At 46.9% G+C, this 22,498-nt stretch overlaps 2 protein-coding genes across 7 annotated transcripts in view; one reads left to right on the top strand and one right to left on the bottom strand.

Moving 5' to 3' along the window:
• LOC119965820 (C-C chemokine receptor type 4-like) overlaps positions 1-10,476 on the bottom strand; it is a 102,902-nt gene extending 92,426 nt beyond the window's left edge. Inside the window, exon 1 of the mRNA XM_038796696.1 lies at positions 10,243-10,476. The gene's annotated coding sequence lies outside the window, so the exon portion shown is untranslated. The remainder of the gene's footprint in view (positions 1-10,242) is intronic.
• fyco1a (FYVE and coiled-coil domain autophagy adaptor 1a) overlaps positions 1-22,498 on the top strand; it is a 261,315-nt gene that overhangs the window by 17,003 nt on the left and 221,814 nt on the right. For all 6 annotated transcript variants that reach the window (XR_005460614.1, XM_038796694.1, XM_038796689.1 and 3 more), the window contains 3 exons: positions 628-753; positions 3,054-3,160; positions 6,648-6,791. Coding sequence is in view for 5 of the 6 variants with exons in the window: in XM_038796694.1 (XP_038652622.1) it covers positions 628-753; positions 3,054-3,160; positions 6,648-6,791 (377 nt within the window). In the remaining variant the exon portion in view is untranslated. The remainder of the gene's footprint in view (positions 1-627; positions 754-3,053; positions 3,161-6,647; positions 6,792-22,498) is intronic.

Here is a 22,498-nt window from a genome sequence, read left to right as displayed (position 1 = left end):
GGTGATCTTGTCCTGCTAAGGGATACTGAGGATGCATCAGGGACACCAAAGCTGGAAACTGTTTAGCCTTTCCTTCTGCCGAGCAAGACTGCCGTCTCAGGGAGAGGTTCCCGAGCCAACCCAAGCAATGCATAACCAGAGTTGACCACCACGGCATAAACCATCTTCTTACAAGAAGGAAGGCTGCCACGTAAGGTGATGAAGGATACTTATGATTCCTTCTAGCATATTCCCAGTGATGCATATCAGGACGATAAGGCCACTAGTTCCCTGGTTCTGACTGTCTTTTTTTGAATATAGGAACTAAGTGAGCCAGCTTCTAGTCTGAGAGAACCCCTCCTGACTGTAATTGAACTATTGAAGATACAGACAAGGGATTACAGAGCAAGTCTCCAATTCCCTAGGGTCAATGTTATCTGGACCAGGAACCCTATCAATTTTGAGGTTTTCTAATCTCTCGAAGATGACATAAATATCCATTTTAGTACATATTATTTAATGCAGGGTCATTATTGTGGCTAAATGAAGAGATTGACTTTGAACTGAAACACTATCTTTGGTTTTCATCTTTGTAGTGTATACACAATTACAAGTTTAAAAAAAAAAATTCATATCTTTCTGTTAAAGTTTGACCAGAAGGAAAAAACAACTTTTCTCGGCAGCAGAAAAGACTATTGGGATTATTTCTGCAATTGTCTAGCCAAGGTGAAAGGAGCTAATGATGGAATTCGTTTTGTGAAGTCTATCCCAGAGGTAAGGGGGTGATGTTCTCCAGATTAATCACTTACCAGTTGGTTATTTTCTGCATTTTGTTTCAAGCTTCTTGCTTTGGATTGCGAATAAGAGATCTTCTGGCAAATAGTAGAGAGATCTACTATCTGGCAAAAGAGGTGATGCTTTTGATGGCTACACTTTAAACTTTACTTCAGTTCTGAATTGTTTTTACATTTAACCCTTAGGCAGGGAAGCTCCCGAGCGGGATTGTCCACCCCCTCCGTTGCGTGTTTTGCGGAGGCGGCCTGTCATTGGCCGGCAACAGGATCGTTGTTAACCCCATTGTTCGCACCCTCCACCGCCGGGAAGCCCAGGATGGGGGTCGTTGTTGGCCATAGTGACCGGAATCGCTTCATTGGACCGGCCAGAAAATCCCACCCCTTATTTTCAGACTTCAAAAAATAGCAGAATAGGAACATAATCACGTTTACAAACAGGACAGTCCTATTAGGTGAATCAAGATGGTTCATTTTCAGAAATTAACCTCAGTGTCTCCCTCCTACCCTCAATGCTTTCTTGTCACACACATTGTGATTTTCTCTTGAGCTCCTTAATAGTAATTACTGCAGTCGATGAGGAGTCTCGAAAAGGAGAGTCAAAAATAGTTCATTCCCTACTCGCACTAGGAAATACAATAACAAAGTAACAGTCCAGGTCCCGGTCGGGACCCCCTGAGATACCGGCCCCTTCCTGGGCCCGCTTTTATCTTGGGGAATTAACGAGCCCGCTGTTGGGCCTCTGTTCCTCAGCAGGGTAGCTCGTATTTCACAAGCCCGACGGGGAGATCAATCGGGCCGTGCCCATGGGGGTTATGACATCCTCCGGTAGTATGTAAGTTCCTCCGTTGTAGGGAGTGGAGGAGGTTGTCTTCACCGTTTTGCCCGCGGTTGTACCTCGGGCTGTTGTGGAGCTGGGTCATGGGGCATAATAATCTTTATTAGTGTCACAAGTAGGCTTGCATTAACACTGCAATGAAGTTACTGTGAAAATCCCCTAGTCACCACACTCCGGCGCCTGTTCGGGTACACTGAGGGAGCATTCAGAATGTCCAATTCACCTAACAAGCACGTCTGTCGGGACTGTTGTGGGAGGAAACCGGAGCACCGGGAGGAAACCCACGCAGACACGGTGAACGTGCAGACTCTGCACATGACAGTGACCAAAGCTGGAAATCGAACCCAGTCCCTGACGTTGTGAGGCCCTCCATAAGTGCCAGTCAGGCACTTCATTAGACAGCAGGTGGCTTTCGCCAGGATCAAAGACCAGGGGTGAAATTCCTGCCAGAGAGCTGCCATCCAATCAGAGGCTGGAAGCTCAATTGAATGGCAGGGTCACCGAGAAGACAGGGCTGCTGCCGATACTAGACCCACTTGAGGTCTAAGTTCACGGGGACGTGATGGCAGGAGTACGGGCAGGCGTGTACTCTCACCGTTGAACCTAGACACTCATTCCCCCCCACAACTGGGCATTGATTGTTCTAAAAAAAAGAGGAAGAGGAAACGGTGAAATAAATAATAGAATGAGAATGCAGCAATTCACTATGTTGCTACCAGAGCTAACGAGTTTTCGTTATGACGAGAGGTTAGTTGAACTGCTTTGTTTCCATTGGAATAAATAAAGTCAAGAGAGATTTATATTTGTGTTCAAAGACAAAGAACAATACAGCACAGGAACAGGCCCTTCGGCCCTCCAACCCTGTACCAGTCACATTACCACCCTTGACCTAAACCCTCAGCACTTCCTAGAGCCGTACCCCACTAAAGAACAAAATTGAGTGATTATGATAAAAAAATTAATTTGGACAACCTGTTCTCACTAGTCAGTCAATTAATAACTAGATATTAAAAATGTTCATCAAAACAGTTATGGGAGAACTTGGGATGAAATTGATATTTATTCAGTGGACTGTTAAGACCTACCAGAAACTGTGGTAGGTGCAGATTCCATAATAATGTTTCAAAGTTAAATGGATACATATTTTAAAAACTCAAAATGAGTCGAGGTAAAGGGGGTGACGGTGGGTGGTCGAGGGATGGTGGTAGTGGAGAATTGATGTGTCGAAATGGCTTTCTGAAATTGGGCAAGTTTCTTTCGCCCTCACCTCGAGTTAGTGTCACCAGTGTTTGGGGGAATGGTGCGTGGTGTTCTGGTAGAAAGGAAGTTTACATGTGAAGATAAGTACTATGAAGTTGTTACTAATAAGCATCAATTTTTCATTGTGAAACTGTCTTTGGGGACGCAAAACTCATTGAATTAAATGATGCTTTCTATTTTTAAAGCTGAAAACCTCCCTTGGGAAAGGACGAGCATTCATTCGTTATTCCTTAGTCCACCAGCGCCTGGCGGATACTGTTCAGCAATGCTTGATGAATGTAAAACTCACAAGGTAAGATTTTGGAGCTTGCTTTAAGAAATGCTATGTGTTGTGAGCTTTAACTTACTAGAGTTTAACATTACTCAGTTGAAGTTCACTTTCTATTCAACTTACACTGAGTTTGTCGGGTGCACATTTGCAACCTCTGCAAAGTTTAGAAGTTATAATGTTTCAGGTATTGGTTTTGTGTGCGTTTAGCAGGGTGTCGCGACGCTGCTAAACAGAACTTTTCTTTTGGACCTCAGTGAGGAGAGCCCCACTGAGGCTGCACTTATATTCATTTCTTGCACTGGCAAGCTCAGCTCATCAGCACAGGAAGATATCGAAGCGCTATTTTTAAATGCTGCCCCAATCTATTGACACCCCCACCACGACCTTCGTACCCCCCCCCCCCCATGCCCCACTTTACCGATTAGGGGGTCCTTGAGCACCCATCACTCCACCTCATTTGATTTGATATGATTTATTGTCACATGCACCGAAGTACAGTGAAAAGTATTTTTCTGCGGCCGATGTAATGTACACAGTATGTACATAGTAGACAAAAGAATAATTAACAGAGAACATTGACAAATGGTACATCGGCAAACGGTGATTGATTACAGTGCAGAACAAGGGGCCAAACAAAGCAAATACATGAGCAGGGCAGGGCACCCATGCCCAATCCCCGTATTGGAAACCTACTACCCGGCACCTTGGCACTGCCAAGGTGTCACTGCCAGGGTGCCAAACTGGCAGTGCCAATGGCCTGGGTGGCATTGGAAGTGCCACAGTACCACCCTGCCCAGAGCCCGATCACCTGGAGTCTCCTGGGAGAGCCCCCCCCCCCCCGGCCCCGGTGCTGTTCCACCTGGTCCACGTTTGTCTGGACGGGTGGTAAATGGCGTCAAGATAAGGTCTCCAAGCTTCGAGGATTCGATCCTGGTCCTTGGGAGATTCTGTCGTGAATATATTTAAGTGAACTGAACTGCAAACTTAAATATGTAAATCTGGATCCTGCCCATTGAGGGCCAGGTCTCGGTTGCAACATTTTGCGATGTCTTGCTAGATCTTGTGTGCCGTCCCGAGCAACACTCGAGATTTACCGACCTCATCGCGTCACTGAGTCAGGTGCAATGAGGCCGTACGATTGCGGCCATTGTTCTGTCTGAATGTAATTTATAATCTAAGGCAAAATATCTGAACTGTGGACTGAATTTCTAGCTAGCGAAGACAGAATGTAAGTCTTGGTTGGATCTCCATTCTGCGCAAAGTTAGCTGATATCCACCTGGGTAGTGCGGGGAGCACTACAGTGTTCTGGGCTAGGGAGGGGGAAAGCAATCACGATTCCTGCTCCTAATAATTATTTAATTTCTCTTGTTGAAAGTGCACATGAATGGATATTGGGTGTCTGCAGACTTGGTCGTAGCACCCAATGTGGTTGAGTCGTTTAGCACCACTCACTGCCTAGACTCCCACATCAAGAGTGTGCCAGCCCCGTGGAACGACACATCAAGATGGAGCTCCAGGGGAAGGGGAGGGGTAATTGACAGAAAAAGGAAGTGGTAAGACCTGACTGATAAGTTGCATGTTGGTGTGTATTCAGTACCCCTGCATCTCTTTCTTTGCCAATGACTCAGCAGCCTAGAGGAACAAGTGTGGCAGGCAAGTGGGAGCACAATGACTTATCTGCAAGTTCTCTTTAAATGTTACAGAGTTTCCTTACTTGGAAATATATGGCTGTTCCTTCATTGTTCCTGGGTCAAAATCCTGGAACTTGTTACTTAACAGCACTGTGGGTGTACTTGCACTACAATAACTCAAGTAGACGGCTCACCACCAGCTCCTCAAGGACAGTTAGTCATGGTCTGTGAAAGCTGGACTAGCCAGTGACTCACACATCCCATGATCAAATTAATTAAAGAAGTACCATTGTTGTCGGTTCTCTGCTATACAGCTGCACTGTTGTTTACCAGGAATTGTACTGAGTTGTCTATGGTGATGCATCTTCCAAATTAACTGCTCTTATTCACAACAAAACAAAGAAACTGTATTACTTCTCCTTGAAACTTCGGGGGTGGGGGGGGGGGGGGGGGGGGGATTGAAAATATCCTATGAGCCCATCAAAATATTTCCTTGAAGTTAGTTATTTCCTCAAAACATTAATCATTTTATTGCTGTTAAAGTGCTTTTACTTTTATCAGTTCAGAGGAGGTCTTGCGGCGCAATGGTGGTGTCCCTACCTCTGGGCCAGAAGCTCCGGATTCAAATCCCACTGCGGGACTTGATGGCCATGGAAGGTTTGTTCATAATGTGGCCAAACAGGTTGATTATCTTCTTCCAAATTCTTCCAGTACGTCTGATGGTAACGGGTAAGAGCAGGAGAGTTTCCTGGTTAGCCTGCAGAAGACAACAGCAGACCACGGCATACTTTGTCAAGCATAATCATGGACGCATCTAATGGAAGGCCATGGTTGTCAACGACCTCTTCGGGGATGATACCTGAATGAGGCGAAGGCGATCAGTTCAAAGTTATTGAAGAGTATTGGATGCAATGTTATGTAAGCAGTGATGGAATTTAAGTTAAAAAAATAAACCCAGAGGACGAAAAGGCTTTCCTGCTAATCAGTACTATTCCATCCATACATAACCATTATGAATTCCTCTCCCACACCACTTACTCTGACAATACTTCTAATTTCTTTCATCATTCTCCACTGGGGAAATAAAGTTGAGTGCTGCTATCCCTTCTCAACAGATGACAATGCAACTCTTTTCAAAGGTGGGAGCTGACGTTAAATTAACTATTGTGGGAGTCTGTTCCATATCCATCATCTTAGGGGAGAAGAAAAAATGCTGTCCTGTATTATTTTTCCAAATAAAATAGTGTGTTTACTTCAACCTTATCTGCTGCATTCAGGCTTATGTTTCCATTTTCCCACGACCCTTGTGGATACTTAATCCTTCTAGTTTCTGCTTGGCATATTCTTTATGAACTTTTATCCTTATTGTGGATTGTATAGTCCCATTTAGGAGTGATGAGAATGTATTTTAGCACAGCGGGTTAATCTGGAACGTATTCTCTGAAAGAATGATTGAAGTAGATGCTTGAGGGTGTAGCGTTTAGAAGTCTATAGGAAAAGGGCTCTTTCGAAGAACCGACACAGGCACGATATATTGAACGCCACCCTGAGTGGTATCATTCTGTGATTTTATTTGGCGAGAACTTGTGTACAGTTTTGCACTGTAGTAACAAATAAAGTGAGGTTTAGTTTAATTTCATACAAATGAATCAACTTGTACTTTGATAAGGCTGTGGGAGTGATCAGGGCAAATTGCCACTTTATATTGCTGATTTGTGGAAGAGTGATAATTATCTTCTTGGCAATCCAGGGTACCAAGAAGAATTTTTTGTTTATGTTTTTAAGCGCCTCAGGAACAATTTGTGATTTTTGTTTTTTGTGATATGAACCTTGTTTTGTGATTTTACTGACTTTTATTCCCCCTCCATTTTTGAAGTGACTGGTACTATGCACGGAGCCCGTTGCTGAAATCTCATCTGGGCTCTGACATCGTCGACCACCTCTATGAGCTAAATGAAGTGCAGTTCGACTTGGCTTCTAGAGGGCATGATTTGGATGCTACTTGGCCAACATTTGCACGGTAATACACATTTAATTGCATTGGGTTGGATAGTTGATGGCTTGTCAAATGTAATTGATTGTAATGTATATTGCACAACAGGGTTTATTAGTCCAGTAAGTGGCATTGCCATTATTTAGAATGATTACTGGTAACTAATTAAATTACTAGAGTCGCTGTAGTCCCAGGTGACCATAGGCTGCTTTCCTGTTTGAGGAGGAGAGCTGACTGGTGGTGATTTAACCTGAGCATCACCACAACTCAGGCGAGGGGCAAAATTGAGAAGGCGGGGGCTTCATGAATAACCTCAGCTGATACGGGAATTGAACCTGCGCCACAGGCCTCGCTCTGCATCACGAGCCAGCTATCTAGTCAACTGAGCTAAAGTCCAGCTATTATACGTAGAGACATTTTTGCATTGCAATGTCTACACAATTTCATGAGTCTCAACATGAGGTAAGGACTAATTTTTGGGGTTTAAAAGATTGAAGGGCTCAAATCAAGACGTTTAAAATTATAATAGGATTCAAAAGGGCAGAAACAAGAAACTACTTCCTTTGGTGGAATCCACAAGACCGCTGGCATACTCTTAGAATTAGTGTTCGGCCTTTTTTTAAAAAACTGGTGTGAAAATTAGGAAGCTCCTTTTCATATGAACTGTAGTGGAAATCTGGAACATGGGGCGGAATTCTCCGACCCCCCCTGCAGGGTCGGAGAATCGCCCAGGGCCGGCGTAAATCCCGCCCCCGCGCCGTGGCGAACTCCGACCCGCGATGGGCCGAACTCCCGCCGCTGACAGGCCTCTCCCGTCGACGTGGTTTCAACCACTTCTGGTGGCGGCGGGATTGGCGGCGCGAGCGGGCCCCCGAGATCCTTGGGGGGGGGGGGCTCGGGGCGATTGGACCCCGCGGGGGGGGCGGGGTGCCCCCACGGTGGCCTGGCCCGTGATCGGGGCCCACCGATCGGCGGGCGGGCCAGTGCCGTGGGGGCACTCTTTTTCTTCTGCCACCGCCACGGCCTCCACCATGGCGGAGGCGGAAGAGACCCCCCCTACCGCGCATGTGCCGGGGTGACGTCAGCGGCTGCTGACGCACCGGCGCATGCGTGAACTGGCGAAGGCCTTTCGGTCAGCCCTGACGCCGGCCGGCGGTCGTCAAAGGCCGTTGGCGCCGGTTTTGGCGCCAATCAGCGTGGCGCCAACCACTCCGGCTCTGGGCCTAGCCCCTATAGGTGCGGAATCGCACCTTTTGGGGAGGCCCGACGCCGGAGTGGTTGGTGCCACTCCGCTACGCCGGGACCCCCCGCCCCGCCGGGTAGGAGAGAATCCCGCCCATGTTTCCTAAATGGCAGTGAATGCTGAATGACATGAAATTTTCAAGACCGGGACGGATAGATTTTTGTTGGGTGAGAGTATCGAGGGATGATTTGACTTTTCTTCACACTGCATCGTTCACAAATAAAGAATGACTCTCGAGACTTGACAATGTTTATGGGACTCTACACCAGCACTAAGAGCTCCTTTGGTTGAAGAGGGTTAAAGGGAGATTGCCAAAAAAAGTGTAATTTCCCAATGCAATCAATAAAAGTGAAAGGTGCACCAGAACTAAATGCATAATTGGTCATGTTATAAATTGGAAGTGCCTACAGATTTAATTGGAAAAGTAAATTGAAATCAGATTTAGCTTGAAGTCTGAGTTCCAAAAAAGCCATTTTTAGTTATAATTTAGTTGACATTTGCCACAGAAAGTGTCCCATTGGGGATAAAAGCCTCAGTCATTGTAGTAGAATTGGGCACATTAGAATAAAGAGATGTATTTTAAGGAAATTCTTAAAGTTGGAGAGCTGAAGGCTCTCCTGCCATTGGTTGGAAGAAGGGGTGTACAGTGAGGCAAATGCTTGGAAAGAGACAGAAGCATGAAGAGGGTTGCAGAGGGCAGATGTGTTAAACAATAGAGAGGTTTAAAATTGAAGACTTTGGAAAGTAGGGAGATAAAGTAGATGAACTGGGAAGTATAGTCATGGATAAGTAGCACACTTAGAGTGGGATATAATGGGCCAAATTTGCAAATGGCTAGGTGTGGCAGACATGCAGACAATTTCCCAGCACTGGCTGGCGTGCCAGTCTCCTGCCATAATCACTACTCTGAGCCATTTTCATTTCAGGCAGGATTGGGGGTTGATGGCTTCCTATTTGCAAGCAGCAGATAGCTCATTAGGCCTATTAAAGGGCCTACGAGGGGGCACTCTCCACATGCTAGCTGCAATGTTCCACTCCGCTTGTTGAGTCCCCACTGAGGCTCAGAAACATCAAAGGAATGGAGGTGACCTTCTGGCGATCAGCCCAGGAGCGGGGGTGGGGGTGCTGCCGCAGGATTCTCCAAACTGAAAGCCGGCCAATGGGGTTCCCCGTTGTGGGCACCCCCACGTCATCGGGAAATCCGAGGGCATGAGTGCCTGCCGGTGAAACGGATGATCCTGCCGATGGAGAATCCAGCCCCAGAGGTTTTATATTGGCCTTGAGAGGATAAGACCATAAGACATAGGAGCAGAATTGAGTTATTCGGCCCAGGATCCTGCTCCACCTTCAATCATGACTGATATGTTTCTCATTTCCATTCTCTTGCAGTCTCCCCATAACCCTTGATCCCCTTATTAATCAACATCTATCTATCTCTGTCTTAAAGACACTCGGTGACTTGGCCACCAAAGCCTTTTGTGGCAATTCCACAGATTCACCAACCTTTGGCTGAAGAAATCCCTCCTCATTTCTGTTTGAAAGGAGTGTGCCTTCAGGCTGAGGCTTTGCCCTCGGGTTCTAGTTTCTCCTTCGGCCTCTCAGTATTGTGTAAGTTTTAATCCCCCATATAATCCTCTAAACTCCATCAAGTGTAGACCTAGTGTCCTCAACCATTCCTCATATGACAAGTGCATCATTACGGGGATCATTTTTGTGAACCTCCTCTGGACTCTCTTCAAGGCCAGCACATCCTGTAACAGTTGAGGAGTATTCTATCTAAGATCTTCCCGATTAGTCGAGGTTGTAAGCTTCCAGACAAGGTCTTGTGAATATCTAAAGTAAGGCTTGCTATTTGGGAGTTCTAATTATAGTATACACAATATGCCTTGCGTTCACTACCTTCAGTGTACAGGATAGACTGTGATTTAGATTGCTATCTTTTCCTTAACGTTCACTAAATATTTCTAATTCTTGAGAGCCAGTCATAGGCAAGTAACCCTTTAGATGGCCTGAAAGGGTGAGACTATGATGAGTCTTAGTTAAATGTCACTCTTATTTATTAAAACAGATATGGATCTGTATGGTAAAATATATACGCAATTTATTTGAAGAAAAAAGGGTAATACAAGTGTTTTTGATAAATGATACAGTTTGACAAGTACAGGATATGTGACAAGTTAGCCTGTGACCTCCCTAACTACATAATTGCTTAAGCTATAAACATCTCATACTTACATCGATAGTAGTCTCGGAGCTCGATACTCAATCAAGAACAGAACTCCACGAGTCGAGACAGCAACTTAGTCAAATAAACACCCAGTAATCTCCTAAACAGCTCTCCAAGCGAAACTCTAACTTTCGGAGCCTGTGTTTAAACATTTATATCCTTTTCTTACTGAGGGAGTTTGACTCGCCAGTTATTTCGAAACAAAGAACAGTCTCTCTCTTGGTCGGCAAGACCTTGATTTCTAGGGAGGTCTAACAAGGCACTTGTCCCTAAAGATACGAGGTTGATACCTCCGGTAGCTGTCTCCAGAAAATCACCAGCCTCCCTTCTTGGCAGGGTCTCTTGCCAAGCAGTAGCCTCCCATAGTGGCAAGGCCACTAGACAAGTGATATCCTCCCTTAGTTGGCAGAGCTTATTTCCAGACAAGGCCACAAGACTTAATGAGTTCACTGCATCTGGACTCTTACAAAGATAGTGTCTGTGATACATATTAAAAAACATTATCGTGATAAGTAATGGTTTTCAAGAGATAACGGACTTCATCAGTCATCAGTTTTTAATATAGGATTAAATACATGATTTAATATAACATCAGCTCTGATCAAGTTTTAATATAAAGTGAATATATGATTTCATATAAAATCAGTTCTGATCAGCCTTTTAATATAGGTGGATACCGCCACAATCTTTCCTTAGATACAGGACCCAAACCTACTCTCAGTATTCCAAATGGGGTCTGACCAGAACCGTTTACAGCCTCAACAGTACATCCCTGCTCTTCTATTCTAGGTCCTTTGGTTCTAGCTACACCTGTGTAGCCTGTGAGTACCAGAACATGGGATGCAACTTGGCTTTTTGTTTATTTCTATATGTTTGTTTTCTGCTGTTTGCTAATCCAGATACCACTCAGTGTGGAAGTGATCTTCTGTTGAATTGGGAATTTACTGTAGAATGAGGAAACAATCTGAGTAATTGTGAAAGAGGAATGCTCAATTGGGAAGTACTCCATATGAGTTACGTCTTCGCATGACGTATTGTTCTGTGGTTTTGTTTTTATTTTTACAAAAATGTATTAAATCGTAAATATGCCGTAAATTCTGTAGAAAATGCATCGGTTCTACAATTGGCCCAGGCACGATAGGCAGAACAGCCTTTTTATGTGCTGTAATCTTTCTCTGGTTTTAGTACACGTATTGTACATTTACACATGTATTGTTTGTATATATGATATGTGTGTGTGTATGTATTATATAAAGGTGTTTGTGTGTATATGACTTTCTTTTCAAAGTTCAAATTTGAAAAAAAAATTCTCAAATATCCAATTGTCTAAAAATGAACATGATGTGGAGATGCCGGCGTTGGACTGGGGTGAGCACAGTAAGAAGTCTGTGACATCCATCATGTCGCATTACATCCACCCCCCACCATCTGGCCTGGACTTGCAAAATCCTACCAACTGTTCTGGCTTGAGACAATTTACACCTCTTTAACCTATGATTATCTCTCTCTCTGGATCTGTAATGATTTGATTACCTGCAAATGCTCGCATTCCAAGCATTGTCCAGCATCTCTGACTTTGTCTATATAAATGTTTCTGGAACATACCTCTCCATTCACCTGAGGAAGGAGCAGTGCTCCGAAAGCTCGTGTTTGAAACAAACCTGTTGGACTTTACCCTGGTGTTGTAAGACTTCTAACAACGAACAGACCAAGAACAGGTTGGTTCATCGAATAAACAATAATAAGGAACAAGTAAGCCAACAGATAGCTCAGTGATCAAATCACTGAAGTATTTTTTGAAAGCTTATCATTTCCAAACTGGCAAGACAAAGGAACTAAGAATTTTGTGAAATTGGTTCAGGTTTCTCTGTGTGCAATTTAACCAAAAGGTTTCGAAGTGTGGTAGTGAGCGGGAGGTGCCGCGAGCTTCACAGCTCTCAGTCCGGCGAGGCCGCCACCCCTATAAAACATTAATTGGTCTACTTAACTGGACCCCATGGGTTTTTTACCACAATCATAGTCCCGCTGGCTGATTCACCGGGACCGCACTCGCCAGCTCCCTGCCGACGGGGGAGAACAGCACTTAAACCGTTCCTGCACAGCCAACTCCACTCAGCTCGCCGCCGAGATGACCACCCCCATGATTCAGCAGTGCCGACCTGGGCAGACTGTTGGACGTGGTGGAGGCCAGATGTAATGCCCTGTTTCCTGAGGGCCACAGAGGGCCAGCCATAGGGCAGCCAGTGCCGCCTGGGAGGAAGTGGCAGCGGCAGTCTGCTTTGGGAGCTTGACCAGGAGGACTGGCACCCAGTGCCGCAAGAAGGTCAACAACCCCCACCGGGCTACTTGGGTGAGTTTGCACCGGACCCCTGACTACCCCCTCCCCCATCAGTCTCACTCCCGCCAACCCCGCCCTCCCGCAAGTAACCAAGTGTGTAACTAACAGCACCCTCTATGTCCCCCACAGGAGAAGTTGGCCCACAACTGACGGGAGAGGGCCCAGACGTGCGGTGGGGTGCCGGACATTGGAGTCTTCACCCCCTATGAGGAACGAGCCCTGCAGGTCGTGGAGGTGGCCGGAGACAGAGCAGTGACCACCGTAGAGGTTGACATACGGTGCAGAGGTGAGGATCCACCGGCCCATACCCAAATGACCTGCCAAATGTGAGTTGTTGTTTTTTAAAAAAAATATTTTAATAGGGTATTTGCAAGTTTTTATAATAACAATGCCATGAACATGGTACAATAAACATTTCCTCGCCATCCCTAAATGTGAGTTGCTAATATGCCATACAGACTGAGCCATCCCTCCCACTGACCATATTTCCATTCTCCCGCAGGATCTGCAGCTGACGGTGCCGGCTCATCCAGGGTGCCCCCGCCTCCCAAGAGAACGCCTCTGAGGAGAGCTCCGAGGATGCCACCTTAATAACTGCGGCACAGATGTTATTCCCCACTCTCCACCAGCGTAGAGACACGCACCTTGGTGTACGAAAGTGCTGGATCAGCTTCTGGGGCACATACTTGTGAGCACTACACTATTGCAGATGCAGATCAGGTGGTGGCAAGAATGTCCAGGTGAGACAGTAGTCAGAGGCCTGCTGGATCCCAGGACCCAGCTGGGTCCCAGTTGGATGCTGAGCCTCTGGAACAGGTTTATCTGGAACTGGTGCAGACGGTAGTTGGCGGCCGTGAAATTCAGAGACGGATGTCAGCGACACACCAGCAGGTCCATAGTCGATTGAAGGAGCCCAAGAGGCTAAGAGAGCAGAACGTGGTGCTGGCAATGCATGGCACCAAGGCCAACTCTGTGGGGGTGGTGACTGCAGACAGCGTCGGCAGCACGAGTGGAGATGTCCAAGGTGTGGCTCAGTTGTGACGGCCATGGCTGGGTGCCCCGACAGCATGTCCCAGTTGCTGGGGGACGTCACCCACTACCAGGTGGACATTGATGAGGCACTGCGGAGCATGTCCCAGTCTCAGGTGGGCATAGCAGAGGCGCTGCAGAACATGTCCCGATCGCGGGGGGGACGTAACCCAGTTGCGGATGGGCATTTCCTTGCCGCTGCAGAGAATGTCGCAGTCTCTGAAGGGCATCGCCGAGGGCTTTGACACCATGCTGCAGACAGTGGGGAGCCACCAGGGCTGGCAGAGCCAGATGATGCAGAGGCAGTCGAAGTTTAATCCAGCTGCCCCTCCGTCCCAGGGTGAAACCCCGGCCTCTGTGGGAACTGACCGGGAAGAGGCAGCGCTGGGTGTCAACCCAGAACAATGCCACGGAGAGGCGACGGCGGCCACCAGCTCTCCTGAGTTCCACCCCCCTGATAATGGCGCGTCTCACAGTCAGCACCTGGTATAGTGTGGCATGACGGGCCATGTGCCTCCTGCAAGTGCGCCAGGGACCTCCAGCCTGAGAGCCCCCAGTGGACGCCCGCCAGGGTCATCGAGGGCCATGGGACGTGGCAAGCAGCTGGCTGCCTCCACCTCTGATGTGCATCCTGGGGACACACCTAGATGCAGAGCTAGAGCACGGAATACTAAGTATGTTGTGGATCACCTCCCACTGGGGGGGTGGGAGGAGGTATGGGGGGGGGGGATAGGGGGTAAGGAGGGTATGTGGGTGGAAGGGTTTAGGGGGGTTCGGTGAGGGAAGTTCAGCGGCACCATCGGGGGAGAGGGGCAGTTCAGGATACTTTTGTAAATCATTGAAGACTGTTGGCCTCAACCAAAATTACATCTCTGTCACTTTATTCTGCAATGTGGGCTGAGCACCAATCCATGCACCACCACCCTGGTCATGGGTCTCTTTTTACCCCTGCAGATAGGCAAGGGTCGGTCAGACTACGGCATTGAATGGGGAGCTCCAGCATTCAGTTCCCTGCGGGTTATCTGCGTTCGAGCATGACCTGGTGTCCGAGCCGACACGGTCCCTTCACCCTGGTGAGATGTTTCACAGATCCTGGGAGGGTGGGAATTGGGTGGGGGGGGTGGAGCATGGTGAGGGGGATGGGAAGAGGGGGAATCCTATGTGAAGCGGTCGAGGATGAGGGCCTCCCTGACACCCGGGCATGCCAGTCCCTCGCTGCTGCCTCCTGTCCTTCATTTTTAGCTGGTCCTGTGAGACCTCCCCAGGCTCGTCCTCCAGTTCTTCCTGCTCCCTCCCCATCCTCCTCTTCGCAGGTGGACACTTATTCCTCCCCCTCCACCTCCAGCATATTGTCCCGCTGCAGTGCCAGACTGTGGAGGACACAGCAGACCACTATAAAGCGAGTGACCCTCCGAGTAGCGTACAGCAGTGCACCCCCAGAGCAGTCGAGGCATTGGACCGGGCGCGGGTCCCCTCCCCAGTGCATGTTCCCACCCTCTGATTGCGGAAATGTCCCTGGTGCTGGGGCCCAGCCCCTGGGTGTTTGGAGGTTGGCCGCTGCATCTGTGGTGTTGCCTCCTGCAGTGTTCAGCCACAGTGTCCAGGCATCACGGTCTGATTGGGAGGCTAGGCAATAACCCCCACTTGCTATATGGCATGCCTACCCACAGGGATCCACTTGGGATATGTGAAGTGCTCACTTGACTATGATGGCCGATTCCTAATTAGCTGTAGCCTTCAGCCACGAGGCAAGAGGCCTCCGCAGTCAGCGGGAGCTGTGGGTGGTTGGTTGACCAGGCGGGTAGGCGCTGGGGTTTCTGCCGGAAAGCCTAACCCAGGCTATGGGCGGCCACATCCTCTTCCGCAACCCCCCACCACCCAACTGGTGGTACTCCACCCCTCTCCAAGCACTGGGGCAGCAACCGCAGTGCCCCCGGGCTCTTTGCCTGTGAGAAAAGATGGCTACTCACCTCCTCGGGTCCCCGCAGTAGCTCCTCCGCCAGCTTCATGTTTTTAAAAAGGAGTGCTAATCAGTGGCCATGTGACTACTTGCTGGCGAGAACATTGGGTCACGGGAGGCCGTTGGATAGAGGGTCGCTCCTGTTAATTGTCTGAAGATTGGGATTAAGTGGTGAGATCCTGATTTCGCCAACGGGTGCGGGCTGTCTAGATCACAAACAGATCGGCACCTGCCGCGGTTCTCGATTCTGGTCTCTCCCGCTATTTAATGGCTTTGTCGCGCTCCGCTCAAGCGCAATGCGGCCATTAAATCACGCCCCCTGTTTCACTTGCCTAAATGTACTCTGTCTAAATTGTTCATCTGATTTCAGTGGGTGGGTGAGGTGGTGAAGTAAGAGGTTTGCACGTAGTGTAATAGCAGCCTGTACTGATAGCAGGGCAGCCCAAGAAAGAGCTTGCCAAAGAGAGTGGTCCACTGCTCAGCTGGACAGAAGTGGGGATTTAACGGCCTTGACTATAAGGCAAAAACTGCTGGTATCGCGCAAGCTACTGTAAGAGGCACTGGAAGGCCTGCCAAGGGGTTTCACCATTTTGGCTGAAAGAGTACAGAAGCCTCCTTCCAGCCTGGTGTTGTCTCACCTCAACACTAGCACAATCTACCCTGGAGATTATGGTCACCTCCAGGTACAGTGCAACCGGGCCTTCACACCAGTAGTCTATGCATTCAAACACCACAGCATTGGTGGAAGCTCAAGCAGCCACCTTACAGTGTTTGCACTCAAACCTATTGATCGGCATGGACAGAATGGTTGGGGGGTTGTCTTCAAGGAGCCACTCATCTTCTGCTGTCTGCTCTGCTGCAGAATAGTGTAAGTGTTGATTCCCAGCCTCAGGATAGTGGCATTGGCCCGATGGCAACTTTTTTGGGAGCAATGTGCATCTGGGTCCTCACTGGCTTGAGCACCCAGAAATCACAAACCACCATGAGCCTCGCGATCCCAGCATGAAGCACAGGAACCTTCTCGCAGTTCAGCTGAAGCCTCGAGGTGAGCACCTCGTTGGAGCAGCCACGTTAGTAATCATTCTTTCAAGAAAAACAGCATAGGTTAATCACTTAGATGAAAAATGACTGGAAGGCAGTTCTTTTGTACGTGTATGGTCGGGAGGCGTGGGGGGGGGGGGGGGGGTGGTTCTGGCACGATGGGTCCTTCTGTATTTCACTCTAGTTTCAGATTGAGTACAGATTCATGTCATCAAATGTGACGCTGGTTAACAAGGCCATATAAAATGTGAACAAAGTTCATTTCTAGAGGGACAAAATTGAAAGTAGAGACACTGTGCCAAACATATGTAGATACTTCCAAAACTGCACAATTCGGGTCTCCATTCGGGAATATATACAGAGATACTGGAGAAGATGGAAAGAAATACAAAATTGTTGCCAAAACTGACAGGGTGTAACAGAAACTAATTTCTTCTAGAAAACGGAACGCCGAGGGTTGACTCAATAGATGTCTTTAAAATTATGAAGTGGTTTGATAAGATTAACGTGATGTTCATATGGAGAGGGTGCGAAGAAAATCATGGATGATGAGGAATAGGAGGCCAGATGGCCCCTCAAGTCTGCTCCTCCATTCGCTAAGATTATGGCTGATCTGATTGTGGCTTTAATTCCACTTTCCTGCCTGCCCCCCACCACCCCACCCCCACGCCTTGTTAACCAGCGTCACATTTGATGACATGAATGTGTACTCGATCTGAAACTAAAGTGAAGTACAGAAGAACCTATCGTGCCAGAAATATGTTCTTGGAAAGGAAGAAGAGAGACCCGGAAAGGCCAGAGACGTGGAGACCCTGCCCAATTTTAAAGGCAAGGGCCTCGTGAGCATCATGCGGGTCTGCCTCCCACCCAGCAGCCAGCCAAATTGACACCCTGGCTGGGGAGGGGCAGGAGGTCACAGACATGCAGTGATCCATGGTGACGGCCCTCAGAACTGGCAAGGGAGTATCAGCTCCGATTTGCACTCGGGAGGGCTGTGGGAAAGCTTGCAAGTGGAATGGTTGGGGAGGCTGGCAACTGGAAGGAGCGGGAGTCATCCTTGAGGGGCTTAATGGTAGCATCCTGCTCTTGGCCCCAAGAACCTTTGAAAGAGACACTTACCCTGAGGTGCTGGTAGCTCCATTTTTGCATCAGTTGCAAATCGCGCAGCTCAAGCTAACCACTCACTATTAAATTTAAATTGTGGTGCAGATGGTGAGATCTGGTCTCAGTTTGGTATGTTAATTAATCTCGGTTTGCTTTTGTGCATGTCTTGTCCATAGACTGGTTTCTACATCTTAAAATACAGAGGGGTAGGAATGGGATCGAGCTGTTTGATCTTGATATTTTAATCACCAACATGACCCAAACCTGGTACCCTCCTTCCCTCCTTGTCAGCGTAGTTTGGATGCCCATTTGTGGGGGAATCCAAATCCAGGGGGCCTAAATGCAATCATCACAAATAATCCACTAAGAAATTCGAGATAAACTTGAGAGTGATTAGAGTAGGGAACTTTGTACCACAAATAGTTGGGGCAAACAGCAATGATGCATTTAAGGGGAAGCTGAGTAAGTGCATAAGGGAGACAGGAATAGAAAGATGTACAGATATGGTTAGTTAAAGTGGAAGAGGAGGCTTGTGTGGAACATTATGTACTAGACGAGCTAAATAGATGTTAATGCCTGCATTTGTTGCAGATGGTCACCTGGGACAGCTTTTAAATTCCCAAACCAGTCCAGTGCTGCGTTTATTTCCTTGCCTAATTCTGACACGGAGCAGCATGCCGCAGAACCTAATTCTGTGATCCTGGTTTTGAATCTGAAAAATGTGTGAAAGGCAGAGCAATTTCCTCCCGCTCGTGACGAGCGTGCAGCTGTCGCATATCAGACATAAAACTAGTGTGCACTTTGTTTTTTGCGCCGAGGCTTTGAATGCTGAGGTGCGGTTTCAGGTTCCATGGGGATACATATACTGTGTTCTCTCAGAATGATGGAATGCCTGCTCCAGTGTCAGGTACCAGTCTACGACCTGGCCTGTAAGACCCAGAGCTTCTTTCTTTTACCCAGCACAGCTATCTGAAGTTCATAGTTCATAGAATTTACAGTGGTCTTACTGGAGGCTCAGCAGCCTTCTATCTCCCAGACTGTGGGGGTGCACCTATAAGAGAACTGAAATAGGGACAAGATAGGCACTGAGGGCTTGCCCAAGAGTTATTCTCAATTATTTCTGCAACTTATTCTTTTGGATTTCGTGTTGGTGCTGATATTTAGAGTGAAGTGAAGAAAGGTAAATGGAAACTGTTCGTAAGGTTTGCAGGACTATTAATAAATGGGTATGGGAAGGCTAGTTCGCGTGAAATGCTCTTGGATTAATTGTCCACTTAAGGGCCTCAACTAGATAGCAAGGCAAGAAGGCAAACCACGGACCTTAATGCCACGGATTCGGGATGAAGCCGGGACTGCGGCACGGTCCATTTTCATCAGTCCAGTACCAGCAAAATTTCTCAGCAGTGAATGAAAGACATTCTCTGTTTTCTCTGTGGGAGGCAGTGGTATAGTGGTACTGTCACTGGGCTGGTAATCCACAGACCCAGGCTAATGCTCTGAAGATATGGGTTTGAGTCCCAATACGGCAGCTGGTAGAATTTAAATCCAGGAATTAAATTGGAATTATAAAGCTAGCCTCAATAGTAATGACCATGAAACTATTGTTGTTTGTGAAAGCTCAACTGGTTCTAATGCCATATGAGGAAGGAAATCTGTCTTCCTTATCTGGTCTGGCCAATCAGTGTGTGGGACTTAAATGTTCGTCTCCAAAAATAGCTCAATAGGACCTCTACTTTCTCCAAAAGAATGTAGCTGCTGGACTGATTCTGTGGCAGATGGTGAGGTTACCAACAAGAGGGAAACCTCCTTGACCTCGTCCTCACCTATATGCTTGTCACAGATGCATCTGCTTATGACCATATTGGTAAGAGTAACCCCGCATAGATGTGGAGATGGAATCCTGCCTTCACATGGAGGATCCATACCCTCACATGTGTTATGTGGCACTTACAATTGTGTTAAAGAGATCGATCTCAAAGAGATTTAGCAACTCAAAACTTAGCATCCATGAGGCACTGTGGGTCATCAGCAGCCACAATCTGCAATCTCAAGGCCTGGCATATCCCTCATTCTACCATTACCATCATCCTGTCCCAATTCCCTGGTTGTCTGAAGGCAACAGAGATCAATAAGTTGAAAATGGTACTGTTCAGGAGAATTCAAGGGAAAAGCAGATAGTGTTTTGAGTTAAATATACAGTTGCAGTAGCCATATTTAAAGTTGGAAACCAAACTTCAGAGATAAATAAAAAGTTTGGTACCATTCTAATGCAGCCTGGGAATCGATAGTTAAATCAATTGCGAGGGGGTTTGTGTTACAGTCAAGACCAAAATAATCCTGAAGTAATCCTGAAATAATCCTCAGTGACCAACCTAAACGAGTATTCTACTACCATCACAAACTTCATCAACAAGAGTGTAGAAGACTGCGTGCCAAAGAAAGCAGTATATACGTTCCCCAATCGGAAGCCATGGTTTAATCCCTACTGAAGGCCAGGTCTGAGGCGTTCAAGACAGGCGACCTGACATATACAAGAAATCCAAGTACGACCTCAAGTCATCAGGGATGCCCAGAGACAATATCGGACTAAGCTAGATTCACAGACTAACATCACAGACTCTCGTCGGTTGTGGCAAGGCTGAAACAACATAACGGGCTACAAACCAAAGCCCGGTAGAATCTCCGGCAGCAGCGCACCCCTCCCCGATGAACTCAATGCATTCTATGCTCGGTTTGAGCAGGAATCCATCAAACCGTTGTCAACTGCCCATACCTACCATCACAGCTTCCAAGGTCAGATAGGCCTTCTTGAAAGTGAGCCCTCAGAAAGCAACGGGTCCTGACAGGGTCCCTGGTCATGCACTGAGATCTTGCGTGGACCAGCTGGCGGATGTGTTCACGGATATATTCAACTTCTCCCTACTCCGTTCCGAAGTTCCCACCTACTTCAAGAAGACCACCATCATACTGATGCCAAAGAAGAACCAGGCAACGACTACTATCCGGTGGCCTTGACATCCATCATTATGAAGTGCTTTGAGAGGTTGGTTATGAGACACATCAAGACACACTCCCAAGAATGCCTTGATCCACTGCAATTCGCATACAGCCACAATCGGTCCACAGCAGGCGCCATCTCCTTGGTCCTACACTCATCCCTGGAGCATCTCAACAACAAGGACTCCTATGCCAGCCTCCTATTTATTGACTACAGCTCTGCCTACAACTCCTAATCCCAGCCAAGCTCATATCAAGGCTCCAAAACCAAGGGTTTGGCTCCTCCCTCTACAACTGAATCCTCAACTTCCTGACCCATAGACCACAATCAGTAATGATAAACAACAACACCTTCTCTATGATAGTCCTCAATACCGGAGCCCCGCAAGGCTGTTTGCTTAGCCCCCTACTATACTCCCTATACACATGACTGTGTGGCAAGATTTGGCCCCAACTCCATCTGCAAATTTGCTGATGATACGACCATAGCGTACACGTGACAATAAAACAAATCCAAATGCAAGGAGAGGTGTAAAACCGGGAAGTGAATCATTGAAGAAATGGCTGAGGGAAAGCATTGTATAAAAGAAAACTGGAAAGTGTGTCTTTTTGAAGGTGGAATTTGAAATAACTCGTGTGGAAGCCAGAACTCAATGAGACAAGGTGGCTCGCAGTATAAGAATCACCTGGGTGGATTTTGAGGAGAAATCCACATAATCCACTCTGGTTCAGAGTGGAGTGTGCCTGACCACAGCCATCCTGGGTGTTTTAAAGGATTGTGTGTTACTGGGACCATTATAGTCTAAGATATACTTTGTAACCTGTGTTAACCTTAAAATCTATGTATATTTCTGAAGCTAAGGGGGAAATAAAGGAGTATTGTATTGTAATCAAACTTTTCATGTTTAATATTTTTTTCCCCCAATGTTAAAAATGAATTGGGAGTCCTGAGACTATGTTCCTTGATGTTTTCTTAAAAAACGTAAATGTTATGATCTTTTGAGCCAGGGTTCCATTCTGGAATCTTCCAATCCAGTTGTAAGAATAAACTGGGATCGTAGCAAAAGGGGCCCTTGTGGGATTTCGAAAAGTGGAGAAAAGGTTATCGGATGCTGATCAGTAATAATTTGTTGGGGGACTTTGAAATGTGGAAAGCAAATTACTGGATGCTGAATAGTAAAATGTAGTCTGGGATTTATTGTTAAATGGTGGCGTCTGCAAATCCTTAAAAAAGAAATTAAGTGGAGTACTGAAATGCTGGACAAAATAATTGAAAGTTACTGTGAGGTATATTATACAGATTAGAATTCAAAATGACATTGGAAATTGCGAAGACTTTCCTAAAGATAGATGATGTAACCGACTGGTTTGCATAAAGCCTCCAAGAGTCAGTTAACTGAATTGGTAGATAAACTGGAACTACAATTGCCTGCAGAGATAAAGAAAACTGAAATTATTGAAAGCGTGGCTAAGCATTTGAGATTGAACTGTTTGTCTGGGAGACCCAAGTATTTCGAAAAGTGAATTGGCAAAGATTCAATTGCAAAGAGAAGCAGAAATGAAGAAATTTGAAACGCAAGACAAAGAAGGGGTTTCAACGAAAACTTGAATTGAAAAGGGAGAAGTTAGAAAAGGAAGAGAGCGAAATCGAGAGAGACAGAGAATTTCAGCTTAAAAGACTTGCGGTTGAAGCAGAGACGTTAGAGAAGGTTGAGGAAGGATGTCGTTCTCGACAAGAACCCAGTGGGGAAATGTTTAAATTTACACAACCTCTTCTAAAATTTGTGGGAAAAAC

This window comes from Scyliorhinus canicula, chromosome 5, assembly GCF_902713615.1.
Source record: "Scyliorhinus canicula chromosome 5, sScyCan1.1, whole genome shotgun sequence".
NCBI classification, from domain to species: Eukaryota; Metazoa; Chordata; class Chondrichthyes; order Carcharhiniformes; family Scyliorhinidae; genus Scyliorhinus; species Scyliorhinus canicula.
This window is presented reverse-complemented; position numbering and strand designations above follow the sequence as displayed.